Genomic DNA, 16,985 nt, shown 5'->3' with positions numbered 1-16,985 from the left:
ACCATTAAAATACAACTGAACAAAGAAAGACTACTATAATTATACCTATTTCCTGGTAATATATATGATGAATATCACTTTGAAAGGTGAATAAAAGTAAATGAGAATGAGAAACTGACACCATTTGATATAAGTAATTTACTCATAACAAATTCAATTTATTAAAATTCCTGAAAAACTAAACACAAATCAATATTTTTCCATTGGTTTAAGTCATTTTTACTCAAACTCACTAAGAGGAATGATTGATTTTTAAAGACCAGCAATGCTAATTGATCCAGGAGACCCCTTGGTACTTTTCAGAAGACTGATGAAAGAGAAACTTTGCTTTGATATTTACTAGGGAATGAACAGATTGACATATAGGGAAAAATCTCAGACTGTGTACACTTTCAAAAGGTTATCCTCAGAAATCAGAAAGAGAACTTTTAAGGAATCCACTGGTGTTGGATCAGGGCACCTCATAAAAAAGATCTACACTTTTTTTTTTTTTTTTGGTTGGTCGTGGGGCTTGAACTCTGGGCCTGGACACTGTCCCTGCGCTCTTCAGCTCAAGGCTAGTGCTCTACCACTTGAGCCATAGCACCACTTCTGGTTTTCTAGTGATTTATTGGAGATAAGAATCTCGCGGATGTTCCTGCCCGAGCTGGCTTTGAACCTCGATCCTCAGATCTCAGCCTCCTGAGTAGCTAGGATTACAGGCGTGAGCCACCGGCGCCAGGCTATACTTTTAATATTAATAGTTATATGTATGATTGCAAACATTATTAAAGATGGGATCTTTAAAATGATAATAATAAAACTCAACCCACAAGCTCACTGTAGATATCAGGAGAAACAATGGGGGTGAAAAACAAGAGAAATAATTGAAGTTAAAATGTACATATACAGAGAGTGTGGAAGCATCTAATGCTTTTCCCAGTAGATACTAAGCTCCTGATTAGAATTAATCTTTTGTGTGCTTTGTGCCTAGTACAATCTCAGACTCACAGAATATTTTGATAATTGAGTGATGTGTAAATGAATGACCATCCAGGAATCACGAGGAAAAAAGTGACTTTTTGTGATAGTATGAATTCTTGCACAAGATGCATTTTACAATATGTAAATTTAAACTTTAAAATTTTATACAAATCATAAAAAGCTAAATATTAGAAGACCAGATGTGTTTTATATACACGATAATTCTACATATACAAACATAGACAAGCATATATGCACTGTCATGCATTGCTTAATATGGAGACCTGGTCTGCAAAGGGGGTCATTACACACTGAGTGTGCTTACACAACCTAAGGAAACTACATCACCGCTAAAGTCTGAAACCTTACAAGACTGCCATCGTATACTGACTAAGATATCATTGTGTGCAGCAAGAGAATGTGTGGTTAATAGCTCAAATACATTAGAGAAACTGAAAACACAGAATGAACTGTGATCTCTCAATGGAACTAATCATAATCAAAGTACTTGAAGTGAAAAATGTATTTGTACTCAGGTGATTACCTAACTTAGCACTGCCCAATGTTTGCCTATACAATGCCTTTTCAGTGAGCCTTTGTTTCTTATCAACACAGTTTGAGTACTGTTTGCAATGTAAAAAATAAATAAATAAATAAAAATCTTCCTAACAATCAGTCGTCTGTCCTTGACAATTTGAGAAAGTGTACTAATTTTACACACAAAATGTCTGAAAAGAAGGAAAACTATTTACCTGGGTTTGTAGAGGCAATGATATAGGATCTTTGTTTGAACTCTTTTTGCTTGGATATAGATTCTCATCCCTGGGTCAAAATACAGAATAGAGGTGTAGGCTCTAAATGAGCATCTCTCTGGAAAGCTGAAATACAAAATACCAAGGCTATACAACAAGGACTCCACTTTGAGAATGAAAGAAAATTAGAGAGTTTGCTTTTAAAAGCTTCCAAAATTTTTCTGCTAAAATTAATAATGTCACAAACAGCAGTAAATGTATATTTGCTTCATTAAGCAGGTCTCTTTTACGAAGGCCAACAGAAATAATCTACACTTAGAGCTGAGCTTTTCTTATCAATCAACCAATTCTAAGTAAATATATCAATGGTAGAAAATATGCTTCCCACTTGAACAACTGGCCCATGCTGGGCGCCGGTGGCTCACGCCTGTAATCCTAGCTCCTCAAGAGGCTGAGATCTGAAGATCATGGTTCAAAGCGAGTTTGGGGAACAAAGTCCATGAAACTCTTGATATCAAATTAATCACCAAAAAAGCAAGAAGTAGAACTTTGGATCAAATGGTAGAGCTCTATTCTTGAGCCAAAAAAGCTCAGGGACAGCACCCTGGACCTGAGTTCAAGACTCAGGACTAGCAAAGAAGAAAAAGAAGAAAGAAAGAGGAAAGGAGGAAAAAGAAGAAGGAAGGAGGGGCTGGGAAGGTGGCTCAGTGGTAGAGCGCTTGCCTTGCATGCTCTGGGTTCGATTCCTCAGCACCACATAAGCAGAAAAAAAAAGCCAGAAGTGGCGCTGTAGCTCAAATTGTAGAGCGCTAGACTTGAGCTGAAGAGCTGAGGGACAGCGCCCAGGCCCAGAGTTCAGGCCCTCAACCAGACCCCTCCCCCCCAAAAAAAAGGAAGAAGGAGAAAGATGAGGAGTAGGAAGAGAAAAGAAAACTTACCCAGAAATACTAATAAACAATCCTTTAGTTTGAGTTTGAATACAACTAAAAGAGACAATGATTGAATGACATCTTCTTTTGTAGCTTTTCTTTTTCTTTTTCTTTTTTCCAGGGCTGAGGACCGAACCCAGGGCCTTGCGCTTGCCACGCAGGCGCCCTTCCACTGAGCTAAACCCCCAGCCCCTGAATGACATTTTCCTTAAGTAATAATAACAGAGAAATACAATTGAAATGTATTTCCTTTTAGAATTATGAATATCACAATTCAGTCTGAAAGTGCAATTGAGTATTAAAATATGTATTTATGATGGTCTAAGAGGAGATATCTGTCAACAGGATAGGTAAAAGAGGAGAAAGAAACAAAAGCAAAAACTCAGAGAGGACAAGGGAATGGGTGACATTGTCTAAAAAGAAATGTACTCATTACCTGACTTATACAACTGTAACCCTCTGTGCATCATTTTTATAATAAAATAAAAATTTAAAAAATCAGTAAGTAACTTCTCCTCACTGAAAAACAAGAGTCGGAAATACAATAAAGTGGGAACAAAGAAATAGGAAACTGCACACTGGGATGTCTCTGAGTCACTATACTAACAAGTCTCGGGACCTTCTACATCGAACTCCATTTATAAACTGTAAATCTTCCATTACATAAGAAATAAAGATAACAAACAAGGGCTTTAGGGGTGGTGTTTCCCACTTCTACATTTCAGAAAATGCCACTAGGAAGGGCTTCACTATCAAACAAGAGAGCAGGGAGGAGCCGGGAACTGGTAGCTTATAATTGTTCAAAGCCAGTCCAAGCAAGAAAGTTCATGAGACTCTTATCTCCAATGCACAACCAGAAAACCAGAAGTGGTACTGTGGCCCAAAATGGTAGAGCACTAGCTTTGAGTGAAAAGGGTTAGGGACAGCACCCAGAGTTCAAGACCCACAACTGAAGATAGAGAGATGGAGAGACAGACAGACAGATAGACAGACAGACAGAGGAAAAGGGTTAGGGACAGCACCCAGAGTTCAAGACCCACAACTCAAGATAGAGAGATGGAGAGACAGACAGACAGATAGACAGACAGACAGAGACAGACAGAAACAGGGACAGACAGAGATAGAAAGACAGAGACAGAAAGAGACAGAGAGACAGAGACATAGCAGGGAGCAGCAAACGATCCATCTTGCCATCTTTCTTCAGTTCTGAATGAGACAAAGGTGACCAGAGGACTGACTGGTCAGGTCTCACTATTACAGATTACTCAGCACGACCACACCACTGGCAGGCTGGAAAGCAAGAAAGGACAGAATTCTAGGAATCTACAAGAGTGAAGATGAAGCCAGATGACATCCAAGGATTTCTTAGTGAGATGCAAGTTCCTGCTAGGACTATTTGAAAATCAAGCAGGAATTTATTTTGTTGAAAAAGAAGTTAATAAGTTAGCCTGGAGTAGAATTTTTCCCAATATAAATTATATAAAAAGTATCTTGTTCAGGGTTATTATCTCATTAAAGTTATGATATAATGAGAGAGGCTGTCTACATCAGAGTTTTATTCAACAACAGTAGATCAGAAACTATTTCTATATTCAAAAGTAAGGCTTTCTTGGGATTCTATGAGCATTCCAAGGACTTTTACCATTGCTTAACTCCTTTTCTGCATCTGTCAAATTTGACATTCCCCTTAAAGCTAGTAGCTCCTATCCAGAAGCCAGTAGGAACCGCCTGTAATGGAAACTACTCAATGAGGCTGAGATCTGAAGATCAGTTCAAAGCCAGCCTAGGGAAGAAAGTCCATGAGACTCTTATTTCTTGTTAACAGCAGTTTAGGCATCATTAGTTTCCTTTGTTACAGATCTTGGTCTTCGGTTAGTCAGAATTGGATGGCTTTCTGATTGGTGGTTCTCCTTTCTACTTCCCTTAAGATTGTGACATCAAAGATTTGCTGTTCCAGGGGCTGGGAAGGTGGCTCAGTGGTAGAATGCTTGCCTTGCATACCTGAGGCCCTGGGTTTGATTCCCCAGCACTACATAAACAGAAAAGGCCAGAAATGGCACTGTGGCTCAAGTGGTAGAGCACTAGCCTTGAGCTGAAGAGCTAAGGGACAGCACCCAGGCCCAGCGTTCAGGCCCCACAACTTACAGTTCCATGCTTACAGTTTGTGTGTGTGTGTGTGTGTGTGTGTGTGTGTGTGTGTGTGTGTGTGTGTGTGTGTGTGTGTGTGTGTGTGTGTCACAGGGCCTGAACTCTGGGCCTGGGCACTGTCCCTCAGCTCTTCAGCTCAAGGCTAGCAATCTACCACTTGAGCCACAGCGCCACTTCTACTTTTTTCTGTTTATGTGGTGCTGAGCAATCAAACACAGGGCCTCATGCATGCAAGGCAAGCACTCTTCCACGGAGCCACCTTCCCAGCCCTACAGTTAACTTTTGACAGCTCAATTTATTATTTATTTAATAAATTATTACTAAAAATAACAAGCATAAAAGGGGCATGGAAAAGGTCCTCTAGAACTCTCCTATGATAGGAAACTCACTACTAAGACTCATGGGCCTTGGTCCTGAACCCCTGGCTAGTACAGACTGAAGCAGTATTGGGGTTTTAACTCAAAGTCTCATGCTTAGTTTCAGGCACATCACTATCAAACCATGCTCCCAATACTTTTTTACTTAGTTTATTTTCCAGATAGGGGCTTGCACTTTTGTGTCAAGCTGGCATCAGAAAGCAGCAATTCTCCTACCTCCACTTCCTGCAAATCTGGGATTACCTTCAGGTTGATTTTTTATTTTCAATGTTTTTTTATTGTGAAATTTACTGTACAGATGGGTTACAATTACATGAGCAAGGTACTGAGTATATTTCTTATCAAGCATTGTTGCCTCCTCCAGCTTGATTTTCAAGATAGGGTTTAGCTAACCTCTTTTCCCTAGGCTGACCTTGAACCATGATACTCCAATTTCTACTTCCTAAGTAACTAGGATTACAGACATGCACCACCACAGCTGGCCTATCATCCATGATTTTTATTAAGATGTCTTTTTGCGTTACAGATATTGAAGTTCCACAGTCAGTGAAGAGAGACATATCCATTGCATGATCTAGACAGAGAAAGACACTCTCACTAGTTAGGAGTTAGCTTAGCACCTGTTTATCACGGTTATCACAGCCTAACCTTGCAAAGAAGTTCTTCCAAGGACAGATACATGTTATGGTGACCCTTTTCTACTCACATGACTACTTTTCCAAGTTCCTGTTCATTTGTGACCAACGGAATGGTACTGTCTCTAATTTGTGAAGTCTGTGCCAAAAAAAAAAAAAAAAAGAAAAGCTACACAGAAAAGCTGCACATGAAATGAGCTACCCATTCTAAGTTTCCAATTTCAACATAAGATCCTTCATGATCTGGGAATGGACTCACAGCTGCTTGGAAATAGGATGCCAACCAATCAAATGCAATCCCCACATTCATCCTCAATGGGCAAACAGTCTCCATCCAAAAACCTTCAAGCCTACTTCTTGGCAGTTCCAGTCTATTCATTTAAGGCCACTGTCAGTTTCCAACATGAGGTCGTGCTTTTTTCTTTATTATCTCCAAGTCATTTGCAATTCTTTGATCACTCTTGGTCAGCAGTTTTTGATACTTCCGGGTGAATGTGGAGATGTCACTTCCTGTAGAAACCCTCCCTCACACCTACAAGCAGCGAAGTGCTCTCCTTTGGGCTCACCTCTTAAACTTCCCAACACCCAGATTCCTTACCTAAGGATTTTTAAAATGTAAGATCATCTTCAATAATGATGCCATAAGTCTTTATAAATAAAGTCCTTCACTAAGGGAACTAAACTACAAATGTGCTCTCAGTAATAAGGATAACCTCAAAAGATGAAAGAAAAATGCTGTAATTCTCCATTCACAAGGAGCGGCTTGACATACATTCTTCAAGGGTTTTTATCTCCTTTATGTCTGTGTCTTTCCTTTCTGTCTCCTCACATTTTGCCAGATGTCTCCATATCTCTACCTAGTATCTCTTTCTCTTTTACTTTCTATTTAATTGCCTATGATAAGAAACTGAAGAAATAAGAAGCCGGTCTTGTGGGCATGCATACACGCACAGAGTTACATGAAGGGGGAGAAGGAAATGAATATTTTAAAGCAGTATCTGGCTTCTCAGTCTGTAGAATATGATAGGAGGAGACAGAGAAGAATCTATGTTACTGTCTTAGGAATTCTTAAAAGTCAGTCTCCACTTTAGGATGTAGGGGTGGCCTCTTGTTGCTCATGACCTGTTCCTGTTATTCTGCTGTGTTTTAAATGTGGATTGGTGCATTGTTATCAAGCCGTACCAAGGGCCGAAAAGAAATCAGAGGTGGAGCTCTGTGGCCAAGATTGTTATTTGTTGATTCAGATTCTTTGTGGCTAGAGACTGAGAATGTGAAGTCTCTAAAGCTAAGGAGACAATTCCTTTAACGCTGCAAAGTTTAGAAGCCCTAGTTTGGTAAACCTAGGAGAGGGGTGGTATGGAAGGTCCCTAAAAGAGAAGAACAGACTCACAAGTATTTGAATATAGAATGTCAACCAATATGCATCCACACTTGGAAAACACACAACAGACTCCTATCCAGAAATGAAGTGATGCTTTAACATCTTAGCTTATGCTAAAATTTCATCTCAATCATGCAGTACTGAAAAATGGTATCCAGTGGACTCCAGAAGGTACAGACAAAACATCACTGATCCATTCACAGGCTCATATACTAAGGAGTCAGTGAGTTGTCTCAAGGGCAGATCTGTTATAAAAGCCCATTTGTTTGTCCCTGTCTCATAAGCATCTCTTGAAGTATGATGCCCTGACTGATGTAAGACTTGGTGGAAAATCTCCAACTGAAAGAAGGCTTTCACCAGATATAAGTCCCTTATCTTACACATCCAAATTTCCAGAACCACAAGTTGAGTAACCTATTCTTTATTATCTGCTCAGCCTCAGGTATTTTCTTACAGTAACAGAAAACAGACTAAGCCACTAACTCTAAATTCCAAGCACGACGAAGCGATGCTGCTTCTGCAATATCTCAGAAGTGTCATATTTTACTCATGAAATACTAAGTATTACAACCAAAATTATTTTCTAGATTTATTACTAAAGTTCCTGACAAATCCCTGGAGATGCCTTAAAGTTGAAGTTAATAAAGTCTATAGTAGCTTGAATATAAGTAAATGCATCAAAGGTTTTTAACTAGTTTAAATTTTGAACCTTGAAGACATTTATCAAATTTAATCTTAGGGTATCTTATCAAATTTAATCTAAGAGGAATATCAACTCAAAGAAGTAATTTAAAAGAAAAGTTCTATGTTGCATAAAGTAATAATGGTGCTTTTTTTGTTGCAAGCAATACATTACAACCGTTTGAAGCTGTAACTCTGATGTGTTCTAATGCCCTGAGTCAGGATACAAGCTACAGACATAGTGTGGCGCTACGATGGCCTATTTAGAAAGATGTTGGCAATGTGGAAGGTAATTTCAAAGCATTACTTAGGACAAAATCTCAACTCCGTTTTTCAGTTCTTTCATCACTGCCGGTCAGTTTGTGGATGGACCTCTGTATCTGCCTGCAATCCTCAGCCAGGGTGGATTCTAGGGATACTCTGGGCCTTTTGGCAAAGGAGGCCAATTTTGGCTTTTTCCATGACAAAGTTTTTGTTTTTCAACTAAAATGTATGCTTTCTTCAAGTTTCTTTTCTTTTTTCTTCTCTTTTTTTTTTTTTTTTTTTGTCGGTCGTGGGGCTTGAACTCTGGGCTTGGGCGCTGTCCCTGTGCTCTTCAACTCAAGGCCAGCGCTCTACCACTTGAGCCACAGTACCACTTCCGGTTTTCTAGCACTTTATTTGAGATAAGAGTCTCATGAACTTTCCTTCCCGGGCTAGCTTTGAACCGAGATCCTCAGATCTCAGCCTCCTGAGTAGCTAGGATTACAGGCGTGAGCCACCAGCGCTCGGCTTCTTCAAGTTTCTTACAAAGTTAAGTCCTTAGAATGTTTAGAAAATATTGTCACTCAAAGTAAGACAGGCACGAGGAAGTCACACTTGTAAGAGAACAGTTGGAATGGACATGTGATCCTGGCTCCTCTGGGAATCCATGCTGGGAATCCAGACAACAGATCAAGAAAATGCACAGAGATCTTCCACATGCCAGGGCGTACATTCGGCCTCTCGAGCTCATTTTATAAATGAGAACACTGATGCCCAGAATATACACATAACCTGTCACTACAACAAGCTTTTCCTTCAGAACTCAAGCCTCCTGTGGACAAGAAAGCCAAGTCTCTGATCTCTTCAGCTTACTCACACAGATGTGGAATGCGCAATCTGGGGCTCCTGCTTTCTAATCCTGTTTGCACCTCATTAAGCACAGAATAAATCATATGACATTAGATAGCCAACTGCCCCTAGATATCCAATAAACCCTAAACTGTCTGCTGGAAGATTAGACCATTAGGTAGAGCAATATTACTTTCAAAGAAGACAAAGATATAAAACTAGGTTGGCAAAGTGCAAACCCACACTAATCTGGTGAAATCTAAGGCAGACCATTACAAGGGCTGTACACTACAGAGGAATGGAAGATGGGGAAGCTGGTCTGAGATAATGACAACCACACGGTGCAACCTGCTGCGGAACTCTGCCTTTCTCCCAGAGAAACGGGAAGTCACTGGAGACGTTTACAGGTAGAGGTGTTAAAAACTGCACTACTGAGACATAAGAAAGTAAGTTTTAGAGTTAAGGATGGAAGCAGTGAGACCATGGTCAAGGGGGAAGGTTGCTGCAAGGACACAGGTGAGACATGGCATGACTTGGACCTGGATTCCACGATAAGACAACACGGGGTTGGATCTGAATCTATTTTGCAGGCGGAGTCCATGTGGACTAAGCTTTGGAATTTCTTCCAATTGCTGAGGAAAAGGAACAAGAAAATGTCGGGACCCACTGACAGACACATAGAGACAATTGTTAAAGGTTATAAAATTATTAAAGGTTATAAAAGCCACCGCCAGTGACTCACATCTGCAGCCTTCTATTCACATCTGTAATTTTCTAAACAGGTTTTCTTCAGGAGGCTGATATCTGGAAGATTGTGGTTCAAACCCAGCATAGCAAAAATCCTTCGGATTCTATCTCCAAAACAAACTAACTGGCAAATAAAAAACAGTGCTGGGGGCTGGGAAGGTGGCTCAGTAGTAGAGTGCTTGCCTTGCATGTATGAGGCCCTGGGTTCGATTCCTCAGCACCACATAAGCAAAAAGAAAAAAGCCGGAAGTGGCGCTATGTCTCAAGTGGTAGAGCACTAGCCTTGAGCTGAAGAGCTGAGGGACAGCGCCCAGGCCCAAAGTTCAGGCCCCAAGACCGGACCCAAAAAAAAAAAAGAATTGTGTTTCTTGTAGTCCTTCAGTAAAAGAGCAGTGGAATGCTGAGCCTCCTAATTAGCTGTAACACAACACGACAATCTGGGTGAGTTTCTTAACAAATTAGAAATCAGTGTTCTCTTAGTTTAGAAGGAGCTTAAATGTGTATGGAGGAGGCAGAAAGTCAAAGACAGTAACAGATTTCCCAGCAGATTTCCCCTTTTTGTGGGAGAGTAACAGTGGAATTAGTGCCTCTGGAGAGCTGCTGCTGCCATCTCTTGGGGGTTTGTTGTTGTTGTTTGGGTTTTGTTTTGTCCATCATGGGGCTTGAAATCAGGGCCTGTGCACTGTCCCTTAGCTTTACTTCTCAAGGCTAGCACTTTACCACTTTGAGCCACGTGGCCACTACCGGTTGACTGGAGATAAGATTCTCGCAGACTTTCCTGCTCATGCTGGCTTTGAACTGCAATCCTCAGATCTCAGCCTCCTGAGATCTCATGCCAGGATTACAGACATGAACTACCAGCACCTGGCCACCATCCCTTCTTGACACCACCAAGGTGTTTGTGCCAGAGCCGGGCAGCATCCCATCCTTGATATAAAAATGATGCCTCCTATTTACAATAATCTTTCTACAAATAAATTCTATCTTTGACACTTTTTCTTGTAACTAAACTGGAGTGGGATTTTTGGCTTAAAAATTTAAAAATTATAATACTGACAATTTCCCTAAATGAATCTGTACCAGTCTGAGGTATAATTTTCATTATGTGATTAACTGCCTCAATGCTTGACAAGCTCCTGGCTCCACTGAATAATCTGGAAATGACAAAACTTCTCTCCTGCCCCCCTCCCCCGCCCCGAAAAAAAAAATCCAAAACTTAGCTGTCAAATTATTCTAGTTTTGAAATGCCAAGGCACTCTGACAGATAACTATTTGAAAATCTGCATTCAAAGCTTCTAAATAGCATGAAATATCAGTTTGGAACCAACTGTTAAGGAGAAGGGCAGGGGCAGGGATTAATGGAGCTGCTGGTAAGGATTCTGGACCTCCTTCCTCATACTGGCATTTTAATGCTAGCACAAGACTTCCCAGAATTCCACAACAGTGAATAGACTGGGTATATTGCTTTCAAAAGGAATAAAAACTCCCCTCTCTGTGTATATTCAAAATTTTGTGTTTTGAAATAAGAGGGAAAAAGATATACAACAGGAAAAAAAAGTTTAACAAAGGTAATATGAAAAATGTTATAAAACATTAAAATATCTAACTGCAAAAGGATCTTTGTAAATTTCACACATAGGCAAAGTCAAAATCAAACAACAAAAAGTTCTCTAGTTAGTTGGTCTGTTTACCTCAGTTTCTTCATTTAAAACCATTCTATCTAAAAGAGTAACCACTGGCCACTAGACTAAATTTCTGTTCCCTGTATGCTTAAAATAAACATTGGATCCAAAGCTTGATGTGGAAAGAAGAATGTAAAATATCCTATTGATATTGTTCTTGTGGAAATAAATAATCATATTTAGGGAATCTACTGGATAAAATAAGAACACCATTAAAATTAATTTTGTGTTTTTATTTAATGTGGCTAGTAGTATATTTAAGATTAAATATATCACTTTTCAATCCCCTTTATATAACTACGTAAAGATGCTTAAAAATAATTTTAAAAATATTATGTAACTTGTGGCCAAGGATGGAAGTGGAGAGCTGGGGGTTATACTCATTACCCAACTTATGAAATAGTAACCCCTCTATAGAACACCTTAATGATAATAATACTATTTTTTAAATAATAAGACTTGTAAAAATAAAGGTGTTACTCTTACTTATGGCTTTTCTATTGCAGTTAGACAACAGGGGTATATAAAATTAGACTGGATAATTTTACCTTTAAAATACGTCCTGTCTCTAAAGTCTGACACCAAGAAACTGTAGGCACAAGCTGGTTAGTCTCCAGTAAGTTATTGCAGAGAATCTTGGCTCTGCTCAGTATTCTGTTCTTTCTCCAAACATTTTCACTTAGGCCTCTCAGTACCATTCCCATGGTCAAAAAGACTAAACCTGTCAATGTGCTTATTGGTAACTGTGAATGCAAGTTGATGGGACCATTCCAGACAAACCTTTGTCACTGGGTCATATTCCTATCTGGTAAACACCATCATTTGGAGACACACTAATGTCTGCTTTAGATTATCTATGATGAAAGTAATAACCCCTGTAGGGTTGATTCTTTTTCATACTTATATAGGAGTTATGGTACTAGAGAACTTTAGGAGCATTATACAATGGTTTCCAAACCTGCTGGCACTTTTGAATCACTTGGGGAACATCAAAAAAGTATTCATTCCTAGGCTTGATATATGAAGATTGTGACTCTAGTTTTTTATTTAAATTTTATTGTAAAAATGATATACAAAGAGGTTTTAGTTACTTAAGTCAGGCAAGGAGTACATTTCTTTTTGAACAAATGTCAGTAGGGCTTTTTAATAGTATATATTAAGTTACCCAAGTGGATTTTTTCTGTGACCTTCTCATACATGTGTACAGTGTACCTTCATCCAACTTACACCTTCCATCACCCTCCCTCCTACCCTGCCATCTTCTTTAAATAAGTTCAAAAGATTTCATTGCTCTTTTCACACATATGTAAATGTAAAGTACTTTGACTCTATTTACCCTTCTTTACCCTCGCCATTCTTTTCAATGAAGCCCAAGGTTTTGTACCTTTGTTGGTGTGTGCAGGTCCTGGGGCTTGAACTCATGGTCTGGGTACTATCCTTGAGCTTTTTTTTTCCCCCTCAAGGCTGCTCTCTGCCACTTGAGCCACAGCTATACTTCTTGCTTTGGGGGAGCTTAATCTGAGATAAGAGGCTCCCAGACTTTCCTGCTTGGGCTATCTTTGAACCACAGTCCTCAGATCTCAGCCTTCTGAATAGCTGGGAATATAGACATACGCTACCAATTCCTAGTGATTTTGTACATCTGAAGAAGTTACCCATTGTGGCCTAGCCTAAATTTTGCTGAAACATATAAAATGAATTGTCCTGGCAGTACAGACCAGGGATTCAGACCTGGAACCAAGATGCAGGACTCCTGGCTCTCACCTGCTGGCAATATGGTGAGACAGACTTTACACACACACACACACACACACACACACACACACACACACACACACACACACACACACACACACACACACACACTACTCACTCCTCCAGAGCCCCAGTCATCAGGATGTCTTCCTTGTCAGTTTTCACATCCAACTCTGGTTCTCCACTAAGAAGAAGCTTCAAGTTGTAAATAATTAGCAAAGTACCTGGTAGAAAAGCAGATGTTTTACTTGTTAATATTATAAATATGCTCATTGCCAGGCATTGCGTTATTACTTCCTCTCTGTAGACCAGATTTCCTTTTTTACTTTAGTAAATAATACATCTGGAAAAGCTCCAAGATGTATCTTGAAACAAATTCCACTCTCTGCCAAAAGTGTTGATTTTCCACAATATAATACTGCTTACTACTACTCAATTCATTAAATCTTTCAAACCTTGGCACTCTTTCCATCATTTGCATTCTGAAAATTGTTAGGATCCTGAGCCCAGTTTGTATTACAGGCAAAGCTTTCATTGGTGGAACTAAAGTCCATTCATCAGAGAACAAATATGAGTTTTTAAAGTTTGTACAGATACAAAGTATTGCTGTGAGACTCCATAGTTAGTACTGCCAACTCTTCTCTAGTAAAGAACTAAAGAGTAAACATAGGTTTGTAGCCATTTGCTTTGTCACATATAATTACAACCTAACTCTGCTACTGTCATAGAAAAGAAGCCTTAGAGAAGACATAACAAATAAATATAGTTGTATTCCAATAAAACTTTATTTATAAGCACAAGTATACAGCTGAATTTGACATGAGGCTGTAATTCACTGACCTCTGTTCTAAGACCTGACTAATAATTTTTTAAAGCTCAAATTGTTTAAAAAGATAATTACCACATTAAGAAAAATAAGATTATCAGAGAAGTTAAAAATGAAATCTAATACTTATTTTAGAGGGAATAGAACAGTGGTTAAGAACTAGAACTTCAGCAGCTAAATATCTTTGGCTAAACCCTAGGTCAAGCATTTAATAGGGCAGTGGCTTCAAAGACATATCCTCATCTTTTGAAACTAATGTTTCTAACTTATACAGGGACATGTATGCAGAATTTGTCACCCAGAGTTGTGTCCAGGAATGAACTGGTATAAATTTTAGAAAGCAATTGGACCAGAATTCCTAAAATAAAATGCTCCATGAGTATTTGAGTATTTCACAACCACAAGTCAACTAAGAGATTCTACTAAATTCCCTTGAGAGATATTCTATCTGTGCTAATAAAACCATTAGTAACTTGTTGGACATTACACTTTTTCTAAGACAAAGGAAAAGAAGTGGCTTAATACACAATTTTAACAAAAATACCACACATTTGTTTTGAAAGGAAATCTGGGCAGTAGATTCAGCCTGAGACCAACCTACTGAAATTATACAATAAACATTACGTCCATGAGAGTTGCAAAAGGCAGGGTGTGCACAGCTTTCTGTCAAGTAAGATTCTTGCTTCTGGCCAAGCATGTAATAGTATAGAGAGGAAACAGGGTGGAAGTCTGAGGAAGAATGCACTGGAAAATGTCAGGAGAGCCAGCACTCTCCAGGTTAAACAGAAGGCTGATAGAGATTGAAAGCATGAGGGGAAGGCTCTGTAAACCTGCAAGAACACTGACAGTGCCTTTGCTAACCCTCAGCCATGGAAACATGGATGCATCTTCTATAAGGGGAAAACCTTCCTATCAGCCTGGCATCACACAGTCTGAGATGATACCATAAGCATCTCCTGACTTTGCTGTAAGATTCGGGACTGGGGAATCCCTAGGGTAGCAGAACGCTTCATTCTCTTCTCATTCCACATTACCAGGCTCATGCAAGTCAAGAATTTATGGTAACATGTTTGGATTTTCTTCAGACAAAACTCCTATGGGTGGAAGAACTGACTGCCCGATTGAAGCCTTCCTAGAGTCTTCCCTAAAACACTGAAACAAAGACTTGCATCAAAATGTTAATGTTGATGATCTTACCACATTTTCCATAGATCATATCAAATTGTTGCATCAGCTCTGCTTCATTTTTAAATGGGGAGTACTTATAAATTATAGACAGCTCTGTTGAGAATTTCTGGGGGTCATCTGTGATAGATTCTCTGGTTTTTGTTATCCATGAAGGGATGGGAACTACAACCTACAAAAAATATACATCAATTATTATGTAATGCATACTAAAAAAAAACACCATCCTTTTGACTGATCCAAATTCATTCTACTCTTCATTCAAATGATAAAAGGTTTATTTTCCTCTTTTATCACAGTTTTAAGCAGATAACAAATATGTCTATCTGGGTTTCATTTTCTATTTTGGGATGTGGGCATGGATGGAGTATACCTCTGCTCCCTCTTGAGAGAAAGTTAACAAGTTGAAAAGGAGATGACAGCATACCAAGAAATGCATCCAAAACCCTGCCAGAGAAGAGGAGCCAGCATGATTTACAAGTTGGATTTATGCTTGAGAGACAGAGAAGCATCTATATCCCCATCTGGCAATCCTCCTTCCCCACTACTTATTCTCTGAAAAGAGCAGAATGATGTATTTCTGGACCAGAAGACACATGGGCATTGTCATTAGAGAACCTTACTGACATTAGAAGGACCCAGTAAAAGTATGCAGATCAGATGCTGAGATTTGCATCCCTGGAGGATGCCAGCTAAGACCTTCAGATGGGAAGACTGTGGGGGTTTCTTGGAAATCTGACTAGTCCAGTAGAAAAGAGATCTTAAAATTATATTGTTTTCCCCAATAAGAAAACCAGTTAGATCACATTGTGATACTCATAGCCACCACATCCCACTGCACACTCAAGGTTTTCAGTCACCATTTTGCTGGATTTTCAAGTGTTCAGGATTTGTAGCCATCTGAGAAAAACCTCTAATGTGATAAAATAGAAACCAAATAACCAAATATAAGCAAGTTACTCAGTGGGAAGAGAAGCTATCACATAGAGATGAAACTTTCAAGGGAAACAGAATTACTGTGAAAATATTCAGAGCTAAACTGGTCATCGTAGTCACTATCTGCAATCCCAGCCACTTGAGGCTGGGGCAGAAGTAACACATAGGAGGCCCTCAGTAGCATACTGAAATCCTGTCTACACATTGGGATGGGGCATAAGGGAAGAGGACTTGCCTAGCACATGTGAAGTCCTAGGATCAAAGCCTAGAATTGTGTGTGTGTGTGTGTGTGTGTGTGTGTGTGTGTGTGTGTGTGTGTGTGTGTGTGTGTGTATAGAAAAAGAATATATGAAAAAATTTGGAGTTGGGAATGTGGCTTAGTGGTAGTGTGCTTGCCTAGCATGCATGAAGCCCTAGGGTAGATTCCTCAGTATTACATAAACAGAAAAAGCCAGAAGTGGCAATGAGGCTCAAGTGGTATCATGCTACCCTTAAGCACAAAGAGGCTCAGGGACAGTGCCCAGGCCCTGAGGTCAAGCTCTAGAACTGGCACCAAAAAGAAGAAGAAGAAAGAGAAGAAGAAGAAAGAAGAAGAAGAAGAACGAAGAAGAAGAAGAAGAAGAAGAAGAAGAAGAAGAGAAGAAGAAAGAGAAGAGAGAGAGAAGGAGAAGGAGAAGGAGAAGGAGAAGAGAAGGAGAAGGAGAAGGAGAAGGAGAAGGAGAAGGAGAAGGAGAAGGAGAAGGAGAAGGAGAAGGAGAAGGAGAAGGAGAAGGAGAGAAGGAGAGAAGAGAGGAGAAGGAGAAGGAGAAGGAGAAGGAGAAGAGAAGAAGAAGAGAGGAGAAGAAGAGAGAAGAGAGAAGAAGAAGAAGAGAAGAAGAAGAGAAGAAGAAGAAGAG

General features: G+C 39.5%; 1 protein-coding gene across 1 annotated transcript in view; it reads right to left on the bottom strand.

Moving 5' to 3' along the window:
- The window catches only part of Morc1 (MORC family CW-type zinc finger 1), a 122,388-nt gene that overhangs the window by 97,091 nt on the left and 8,312 nt on the right, over positions 1-16,985 (bottom strand). Inside the window, exons 2-4 of the mRNA XM_070028873.1 lie at positions 15,166-15,325; positions 13,261-13,366; positions 1,716-1,841 (exon numbers count right to left, since the gene is read on the bottom strand). Of these exons, the coding sequence (XP_069884974.1) occupies positions 1,716-1,841; positions 13,261-13,366; positions 15,166-15,325 (392 nt within the window). The remainder of the gene's footprint in view (positions 1-1,715; positions 1,842-13,260; positions 13,367-15,165; positions 15,326-16,985) is intronic.

Source organism: Dipodomys merriami, unplaced genomic scaffold (genome assembly GCF_024711535.1).
Source record: "Dipodomys merriami isolate MVZ:Mamm:240054 unplaced genomic scaffold, mDipMer1.0.p SCAF_2, whole genome shotgun sequence".
Taxonomy (NCBI): domain Eukaryota; kingdom Metazoa; phylum Chordata; class Mammalia; order Rodentia; family Heteromyidae; genus Dipodomys; species Dipodomys merriami.
The sequence above is the reverse complement of the archived record's forward strand: the minus strand, read 5'-3'. Positions and strand labels throughout refer to the sequence as shown.